This window comes from Carassius carassius, chromosome 26, assembly GCF_963082965.1.
Source record: "Carassius carassius chromosome 26, fCarCar2.1, whole genome shotgun sequence".
Classification (NCBI taxonomy): domain Eukaryota; kingdom Metazoa; phylum Chordata; class Actinopteri; order Cypriniformes; family Cyprinidae; genus Carassius; species Carassius carassius.
Window position 1 is genome coordinate 7055670 of NC_081780.1, and position 10621 is coordinate 7066290.

Sequence of the window (10621 nt, forward strand, 5' to 3'; positions counted from 1 at the left end):
ATTATACCAAAAGAATATGTCTGAGTGAGGGTCAGAAAGACAAACAGTGGTCTGGTTTTATCCAGATGTTTATGAGAGAGCGTTTCTGGACATAGAGGAACATCTGGGCAGCTCCTACCTCGCATTTACCTTAGTTATATTTAGGTTTTAGCCATACCTTAGCTTTTACACCTCCAGCTATGAATTTGCAGTGTTTCCAGATGTTTTAATGCACATTTTGAATTTATGCATAAAAACAACTGGATGGAAACATGAATAGGCTTACTGTTACGTTTAGAATGTATATTATGCCAATGTAATTTAATTATTATATTGTTCATTCTGTTGAAAAAATGTTTTATAAAAATACACTGAAATAAAAAAATAAAAAAATAAAAAATAAAGTTTGTACAGTCGGGTTTTGAGACATTTGATGAAACTTAAATTTAAAATATAAATATAAATATGTAATTTACATTTTTTTTTTTGCAAAAATAAAAGACAGAATATGTTTGCAGTTACATATTAACAAGGTCATAGTCAGGTATACTTAATAAAAATAAGAGTAACAGAAAATAAATCTAGCTTATATTGTTGTGTTACTTTTAACCCACCTGTGTGTTACTTTCGTCCCAACCGATGGGGTCAAAAGTAACAATGTGCAACTTATGTTCAAATTGAAATTATACTGAAGCCTTTCTACATTTCTACAAAATACCACCTGGTATTGATAGACCACACTTCTGAGTTACTGGCCACAGCAGAAATATATCTCTGTCTACAACATTATCTTTTAAAATGATGTTTTTCTGAAAAATTGTACTTTCGCCCCTGTTCTCCCCTACATATTGTTTCTCCTCTATGCCCCATCTTTCTGTAATGCATAGATTTTTACAAAGCTCATTGTTCTGAAAAGCGATGTGTACGCTGATTGGCCAGATTGGGCAGTGCGTTGTGATTAGCTGAATACCTCAAACATGTGAGGAAATTCACAGTCAAAGAGTGCTTAAAGCCGCGTTAAATTTAAATTTTCACAGCCACATGAAATTGTTGGAAGGATTTTCTAGAAGCAAGGATAAAATAACATTTTGTGTACCCACCTTAAGAAAATGATAACAGAAATGTGGTACTTTATTCACAAAAATAAGCTTAATCTATTTATTACTAACTTACTGTCTCATTTCAGCTTTAGTTTGGCTCTTGTTTTGTATTTATTCCAGTTTATATGAAAAGGTTCATGTGTGTATTTTTCACTGAACAAAGTTGCCGGAATCATAGTGGTGACATTGAAAGCAAGCTACCATGGTGCTGTCGGCTAGTTAATTTATAGCCTAAATTTAGTTTTTAAAATAACTATGGTTGAACACAGATCTTATCATTTTGTGATAATCCAAAAGCCTATGGAAAAATACTATTGTTTTTTTTTGTCAGGGAACCAGTGTGATACTACCAGCTGATCGGCCTACAAAAGTGACATCATACTGATCCAGCATTTTTGTGTATTTGAATCATTTACAACAATGACTGAATGATTTTGAGATCCATCTTTTCACACTGAGGACAACTGAGAGAAAATTCAAAAGCTGACTGATGCTTCAGAAGAAAAAAACATGCATTAAATTTTTTTTTTGAATTTGAAAATCTGGGTAAATTTAACTGCTTTTCTTCTGGGAAACATGTTACTATATTCTGTAGCCTCCGAAGGGCAGTACTTAATGAAAAAAGATGATATTTAGGCAAAATAAGAAAAATTTACATGCCTCCATTCTGTGCAAAAGTACAGTCATTGTTGGAAAGGGTTCAAAGCAGATTCTGAAAGGGGGGTGTAAACTTTTGACCTCAACTGTATTAAACATTAAACATTTTTAAATATATATTTAGATAAACTGATAAAGAAAGCAAACACACTGTAGTCTTACTAAATTAACAAACCAAACATATATCCATGTTTAAATATCCTGATCACATGTACACATTTAACCAGGAGTGTTTAAATGAAGTTTGCTCTGTATAAATGTAACTATTTCTCAAGGTAAAACAGAAGCTACATCTCCACTACTGTAGCATATACCTTGAATATGTGCGTAACTGTTAATGATGCACAAATGTGCCATAAATGTGTTTACACAGGAATAGGATATTAATGTTTTAAAGATAAAATTATGAAATTCAAAAAAGAAAATGAAAGTATTAATTAGTGTTCACTATACACTATCTATTACACATTTAAAATTTGTGACAGAATTTTGCTTGTGGGTAAGTTTTTTTCCATTTGCTTCTTATCTTTGTGAACATTGTGTGCATCAGTGTAAAATGTTGAAAACTAGGCATTAAGTACTTTGGCTGTTCATACTTTAGAGACAATATGACCAGCAAAAATCAGGTGTAGCGTCAAGTGTGCAAATGTTACCTGAGCAGATGACTCCAGCATCTTTAGCATGATTACAGTTACTTTGCTCCCACCCTGCTGCTCCACAGTCCTTTAGTGCAGATTCTGAACCAACACATCTGACAAAATCCATCCAGATTGGTCCTGATCCTTGTCCAAAGAGTGCATTACCCACAGCATCTACAGGTTCTCCACAGTCCAGCTCTCTACACACCACTGCAGCATCAGCCAAATCCCAGGCAATATCACACACTGTTCCCCACTGACCTCTGTGAAGAACCTCCACTCTACCAGCACAGCGACTGTGACCACCAACCAACCTCACATTCACACGGTCTAATATTTGAAACAAACGAGAGAGAGAAAGAGAGGCATATTGTGAATGAATAATAATAATAAATAATACTATTGTCATCTGAAATGTTATATTGTAATCAAACATCTTGAAGTCCCACAATATTCTGACCAATTTCAGAAAGTAACTTTTCTTCATCCTTCTCTCTGTTGTTGTTTTTAATTTGTGTACTTACCAGCTGTGATGAGTATTACAACTGCAGACAGTAAAATGAACATCATGCATCTCCTCATCATCCTCAGCATGATTAACTCAACACCCAGAACAAGCTTCTCCGCTCTGGTGATACAGAAGTACAGGCATCCTCTTAATACGAGAGAAAGAGGCCCAACACCCTCCAATCACACTCGCTATTACCTTATTAGACACAAAAGAGGAAATCATCAAACAACGTCAGTGACAAATCAAAGGACACTTTTATGATTCTCTCCATATATACCAAAACTGTCAGTGCTGATGAACTCCCCCTCCACACACATCAAGACCTCAGTGAGGGGAGGCACACACACACACACACACACACACGTTTCTGATTTACAGGAGACAGGAAACTCTCCAGTTTATTTACAACATCAAAGCCAAACACCTGCAGAGACGAGATAAAAGCACTGATAGCAAACTAAAATTGTCCAAAATTAGTGTATAAATATATCATATCATACTCAACTCAAAATTTTAAAATTACATAAAATGACATCTGAGTAAATAAAGGCTTACCTATGTATAAGGATTAATCACTTATAAGGGAAAACATCTGTCAAAATAATTCCTGTAACTAATGTCAAATTTAATTCCATAGAATTGCTTTTTTTTTTCAGATGGCCCACAAAAATCATAATTGACATTCAATGGTGATCATGTTCTTCACCTTGTGACCAGCAGAGAGAGTCAGTGTACAACTGTACATTAGTATGACATCACCTAAATAAACTATCAAATAAACTCTCCATTAAACAATACAAAAATGACTGTGTTTGGTTTACATGTCAGTCAGACTGTCTCTCTACGTGTTAGTGGTTCTTTTCCAGAATATTTTATAACATGACTTTTGCATGTTTAGTCAAAGTTCAGTCTACAAGAGACTAGATGCAGTCTTAAAGCTACTGAGAAAAAAGTCCAAATACAGTGCCACACTTACAGTACATAAGTGATTTTTCTTGTAGCATTGCAGTAGTAATGCACTACAATTGTAATACACGTTTAGAAAGATAATAACTTGATAAAAACACCTGCTATCAGTGATTTGTTCTTAGAATAGAATATTGTTTCTGTTCAATATACTTTCTTCAAAAATGTTCGTATTTTTAAAATGTTAGTTGGTACGAAAGAAATGTAGGCTACACCTGCTCCATGAAAACTTGCCTCCTTGGATATTCCAAATAAAAGCGTCTCAGCTGAAAAAAAAAAAACGCTGTGCCCTCAAAACGTTTTCAAGCGCCACCAGCTGGTCATTTTAAGAAGAGCGCCTGATATGTTTTTTTTTCAGCTGGCTGTAAACTCTTTGGTGGGACACACGCTATTAGTCTTTTTTGCATTTATGCTATATACTGGAGCCAAATCTGAAAGTAGACTTGATTGTATGTTAACGTGTGTGCAAACTGTATGTGCATCTGTGAGAGAGAGAGAGCTGAAGAGATGTGCTTTCTGCACAGAGCCGGCCCAATGCAGAAGCGAAGCGGCTGCTTAGGGCCCTCGTGGTCACCAGGGGACCCCCAAGAGTACAAGAAATGTCAGCTTGAATTTTTATTTCATTTATTTTTTATGATATATGGCAAGGCCGGCCTGTGGCATTATGGAGGACGAAAACTGCAAAAACAATAAATAAATAAATATGCAAATAAATAAAAAATAAATGTGTGTATAAAGACACCCACTCTTGTTTAATTGAATATATAAATGAGTAAAGATGTGATTAAAGTAGCCAAATAAATTAAATAAATTGATGAGCAAATGGGAATTGTTTAAAGAAATGCTAAATTAATCTTTTCTTTTAATCACTCATTTATTTCTGAATGTAGTTACACATTTATTTTCCCTTTACACAAGAGGGTGTCAACCATGGACTTGGTGTGGCAGCAGTTTGCTCGTAACTTTCTGTAATTTTATTTCATAGCAAAAATACTTAATTTCATTGTACTCTTGCAATGACAATACAGGAATCTAATGTACTTTTTTATTTTACAGTATCATTTAACTTGCATAAATGTAATTACAGTATAATCATGTTTAACTGTAAAATATTGTATTATTGTATATTAGTCTTTTGGTTTTTTCTCGAGTAATGCAACAGAAAACAACATAAAATATACTGTTATACTGTAAGGTTTGGTTAATAATTGCTTTAATAAGTTAATAATTTATTTATTTATTTATACTTTAGTACACTATACAAGTATATAGTGTAGAGTAAATAAATAATATAGGCTTTAAAATATTTGAATTGTTTAAAAAAAAATACACTATCAACGAACAGTGGGTAAAGGGCAGTGTGTATTTTTTTATTTATATATAGTTATGCATCTTACTCTAGCCAGGCAACCAATGTTGGAAACCCCGATATAATATAACTTTTTACTAAGCTAGTTTTAGATTACATTTTACGTCTTCTGTGTAAAATAAATAAATAAATAAATAATAAAAACCTTCCTGGTATATATTTTTGTAATAAACAATGCTGTTCCCTTTCGAAAGGGAACTCCACGCTGCGTCCTCTAGTCAGTGTGATCGGTGTTGAAGCATGAATGAAATAAGGACAATGAACCTGACATTGTGGGTGTGGGTTTCACGGTGTGGGTTTTGGCAGAGCCTGGGAACTGGCCCGTAGAAGTGGGCATTGTGTTCGATCTCCCTGTACCGCTGCTTCTGGTACGGGACTGGACGGGTTTGAGAAACGCCTCCACACTACCAGGACGAGTATGCTGCATTGACGAGGTGGACAGTGTACCGGGCCCACATCCCCTCCCATACATTATAAGAAATGGTCTGCTGTACTGTGTAGCCCACAGGCAGGGGGAGGAAAAAGTGCTTCTGGTCATGCCAAAGACTAAGACTGTCATGGAACTAGCACATGCCCATCTGATGGTGGGACACCTGGGGGCCGAATCTACAGTCCAGCACATCCAGGACCATTTCCACTGGCCAGGCCTGGAGGCTGACGTGAAACGGTTCTGCCGCAGTTGCCCTACCTGACAGAAGACGGCACCCCATCGACCCCCCCCACCCTTCAGCCCACTCATTCAACTACAACTACAGTTTCCATAGGAGTAAAATGTTTTTATGTTATTAATTTAAGCAATGTTTAAATCGTTAAGTGCTTCAAATTGCATACTGTTAACAAAATCATTTTTGAAACATTTGCAGTTACCCTACTGTACTAATAAAAACAATATTACAATAACATAAGCACAATAAATAACTACACGGTCCATACATTACAAAGCATACATCTTTATTCAGATTTCAAAATGAATACTTTGACATTTGTAATACATATGCTGAGATTTCTCGTTCAAATCGCTACTGTAATGAATATGAATGTCATTTTTTTTTTTTAATAAGCAGGGGGAATGACCAACATTAAAAAATCATTTACAGGCTTAGGACATCTGCATTGTAAGAATGTATAGTGAGACTTCAGAGATAAATATTGTGACTTGTTAGGTGATGTTTTCTCATTTCTTTTCTCACTGCATGATTTTCTAATGTGTGAGAATACTAGAGCAAAGCATGATTATGTTGATTATATTTATAAATATGTGATAAATGCTTCAAAATGGGATTCACAAATTCCATTCCTGCTAAGTTGTTATTTATAATGAAGTCTGATAAAATATATTGTCATTTTAGTTTAATTATCACTCGATTATTTATTCATATTTAATTATTAATATTATGAATAATAAGTTTACATTTTTTTTTTTTTGAGAAACTTTGTTACTGCTAATAATAGTTCATCTTTTAAAGCTCATGAAAAGTGTTTGGCTCTTCAGTCCCAAACAAATTTTTGTTTAAAAATAAAATAAAAGAAGTTATTTTTTAAATGATTCATCATTATTACCCCTGCAACAAATATTTAAGTACATTTATATAAAATCTTTCTCCACTCTGTTCTTTTTGCCAAGAAGAGGAAGAATCTCTTTCACATTTATTCTTTTTCTGTCCTTATACTAAACAATTCTGGCTTCAGATCTCAGCATCTTTGCGTCTTGTATTCTTTAGTCTACAGTATGTAACATTTCAGCAGTTAAGTTTCTCTTTCATTCTGTGGTTTCTGATAATAGAGAGCTACAGGATGTCCTGGACTTTATTTGTATGATGGGAAAATACCACATTCACAAAGCGTGATGCCTTAACATTAAACCTAACTGTAAAATATTCACTTCTGATTTACTTTTGCTTTATGCTTCACTTCAAAGAATCTCCTATAATTAAAAAAAAAGGCTTAAAAACATTCAATATTATAAATGAATTCATAAATCAATTGTAGCGTTTATGATTGTAAAATAATTATATATTCAATTAACTTTTAATTGTTATTTTACCCCCTCCCCATATGTTTATGTTTTTGTTCTAATGTTTATTTGTTTCTATCTGATATTGTTAATAAAAATAAAATGAAAAAAAAAAATCTTAAAATGCAATAAAGAAACTGAAATCATGAAAAAGCAATATGGCGGCGCAGTGGTTTCACTTTTTGTGACGTTGTGAGCAAGTATTCATGTCATGTGTTTCTGACAATCAGAAAGCACCACTGCAGCACATAAAGTGAACAACATGCTTTTCTTTTCAGTAAATTGTTGTTGTGATCTTTGATTTGTGTTTTGTGTTTTTGATGTAAACTTGTTTATTTCTGTTATTTGTTTCTGTTTTTTCAGCCAGGTCAATCTTGTAAGAGATTTTAATCTTTATGAGTTCTTATCCTGGTTAAACGAAGAATCAATGAATCAGTAGAAAAAAAATGTTTATATATCATTTAAAAGGAAAGAATATTGCTGTTTGTAAACGTATTAAATACATTCTCTTCTCAACAGTGCTCTCTTCCACCCTCATTACCCATGGCTGAAGTGCCCTTGAGCAAGGCACTAACCCCCAGTTGCTCCCCGGGCGCTGGATATATAGCTGCCCACTGCTCCGGGTGTGTGTTCCCTTCTCACTGCTGTGTGTGTGCACTTGGATGGGTTAAATGCAGAGCACAATTTCCGAGTATGGGCTACAATACTTGGCAAATGTCATGACTTTCAGACTGGGAGATGGTGCTCAATGTTTGCTCTGAAAGGTGAGATTTATTTTAAAATCCTGTGGATCACTTACATTTACAACTTCCCCAATAAAAATTAACCATAGCTTTAAAAAGTATTTATATTTAATTAATACATTTATTATATAAAAAGTAAATGAAAACAAAAAATAGTTAAACCATGGTTACCAATCACAAATTACCCATTGATTTACTACATACCATATAGTTTAACCACGGTATTTGTACAACTGTGGTAACAAATGGAAATGAAAACAAAATTAAAAAATAAAATAATAATTTTCGTTTTGTTGGGGTAATTTTGTTGTGGTATGTGTTACTTGTGTGTTTCTTTAATTGTTTGTGATGTGAGGGTTTGCAGCATGTTTTGTATTTGGTTTTGTAATGAGTATTTGCAGCACATGTGATCTCAGACTGATGAAGATGTTTTCTTAATTTGCTGGTGCTTTTTCTATTTGCATGTGTTTTCTGAAGTTGCAGCACGTTGAGCTCTCAGCCACCGTAACATTCTAATGTCCTTTAGCAAAATATTATCAGTGAACCATCAGTGAATGATATTTTGATATTTAATATTATGATATTATTAAGTTGAAGATATTGTAATCCATTAATGATGGGTGGCAGCTGAAAGGTGAACAATCTGAACTCAACACAATTATGTTTATACAAAGTTACTGCATGTCAGAAAATGACAGATTTTTGTTCTCTCAAATTTCTAAGGCTACACAATAGAAAAGATTTGTAAAAGCAAAGCATTTTCTTCTGTCAAAAAATTGCATTTGTATATTTCAGTACAGAATGTAACAAAACACTGTTTTGTAAAACACTGATTGCAACTAAAATAAAGGTGAAAAAAAAAAAAAAAAAAAAAAAAAGGTGAAGTGACATTCGGCCAAGTATGGTGACCCATACTCAGAATTTGTGCTCTGCATTTAACCCATCCGAAGTGCACACACACAGAGCAGTGAACACACACACACACACAGTGAGCACACACCCGGAGCAGTGGGCAGCCATTTATGCTGCGGCGCCCGGGGAGCAGTTGGGGGTTCAATGCCTTGCTCAAAGGCACCTAAGTCGTGGTATTGAAGGTGGAGAGAGAACTGTACATGCACTCCCCCCACCCACAATTCCTGCCGGCCCGGGACTCGAACCCACAACCCTTCAATTGGGAGTCCGATTCTCTAACCACCAGGCCACGACTTCCCCAGTAAAGTAAGACTGCTAAAACTTTAAAATATTTAAAAGGATTTGAGGCAGTGGATGTGGTTTGTGTTAAACAGCTCCTGTCTGTTTTCCTGGATCCTCCATCACATCATCATAGTCTGTTATTGATGAACAAGAGAACGATTCATGTATCGATACATACATTAAAATGCATGATAAAAAACTACAACACTAAGACTAGCAGTGAATTTAAATGAGCTTTTATAACCAAAGGAATTGATCAAGTGATTATAAAGACTAAATTAAGGTGTTAATAACATACCAAACATGTCACTCATATATTCTCTGACATTCTTCACATCATCATACTCCTCCTGAACACCCTCTGATATAAATGTAGTGATTATTAATTACATGAACAAATAGACATATATCAGGAGTGACCAATCCTGCTCCTGGAGGGCCTCAGTCCTGCAGAGTTTAGTTCTGAGCCCAATTAAACACACCTGAACCAGCTGATCAAGGTCTTCAGAGTCACTAGAAACTTCCAGACAGGGGTGTTGGGACGAGATGGAGCTAAACTCTGCAGGAAACTGACCCTCCAGGAGCAGGTTTGGACACCACTGGACTACATACTTTATTTGGCACAATAATTTGAAGAAAAATAAATAAAAAACCCTGTTCCAATCTAGAAGGGTGAAAATTAAATCCCACACCTGTTTTATCATTGGAGAACTGTTGTATGATGACGACATCATCTTAGTTTTCTGGTAAGTCATCTACAACAAAATAATGAAAAATGAAATGCATCCATCAAATGAACAACATTTAGGATATCGAAAATATGCATGTATATATATATATATATATATATATATATATATATATATATATATATATATATATATATATATATATATTTATTTATTTATACACACATACATACATAAACCTGTAGCATGTCTCAGTCCAGCGGTGATTACATCATCATAGTTCTCTGATGTGATTTGTTGCTTTTCTAAATGAGTTAAAAACAAAAAGAGAACAGACATTAGTCAGGACAGAAGGGAAAGATGGGATAGAAGTAGGGTGTTCAATGGATTGTACTATATTGTGGATCAACATATTATTTGTTCAACTGATAAAAACATCTTTCCAAAAAACCTTCAGTAATCAAAAACTTTTTGAAAATGATGTGCTCTAGAACCTTTGTACAGTGCATGCCACTGTACACATGCTATGTGAATATTTTAGAAAGTTTTTAATTATATATGCATAACAAAACACACAGTACATAGAGTTTAGCAGTGGGTGACATTAATATATTTAAGTCCTCCAACCTGAAAGATGCTCATCAGCATCTTCATACCCAGAATGCTGTTCTTCAGAAAGGACACTACCTTTTATGGAGTAGAACCATCAGACAGATGTTCACAATCACAAATCTGCCAAACCCCCACTGCCTTTGAATCAC

The 10621-nt window shown here is 34.4% G+C and overlaps 1 protein-coding gene across 1 annotated transcript; it reads right to left on the reverse strand.

Annotated features, from left to right (window-relative positions):
- Positions 1-2286: 2286 nt before the first annotated feature.
- On the reverse strand, positions 2287-3307 carry LOC132105657 (scavenger receptor cysteine-rich domain-containing group B protein-like). The gene is made up of 2 exons (XM_059510943.1): positions 2899-3307; positions 2287-2704 (listed from the first exon to the last, which is right to left on the reverse strand). Exons 1-2 carry the CDS (start codon positions 2966-2968, stop codon positions 2334-2336), a joined length of 441 nt encoding a protein of 146 aa, XP_059366926.1. The 5' UTR covers positions 2969-3307; the 3' UTR covers positions 2287-2333.
- Between the last annotated feature and the right edge of the window lie 7314 nt (positions 3308-10621).

Bases quoted from the DNA above. Each gene is read 5' to 3' on its own strand.
- LOC132105657 (XM_059510943.1), bottom strand. From the start codon at position 2,968: ATGCTGAGGATGATGAGGAGATGCATGATGTTCATTTTACTGTCTGCA. The intron at 2,705-2,898 runs GTAAGTACACAA...TTCAAATATTAG, and splicing joins TGTAATACTCATCACAGCTG to ACCGTGTGAATGTGAGGTTG.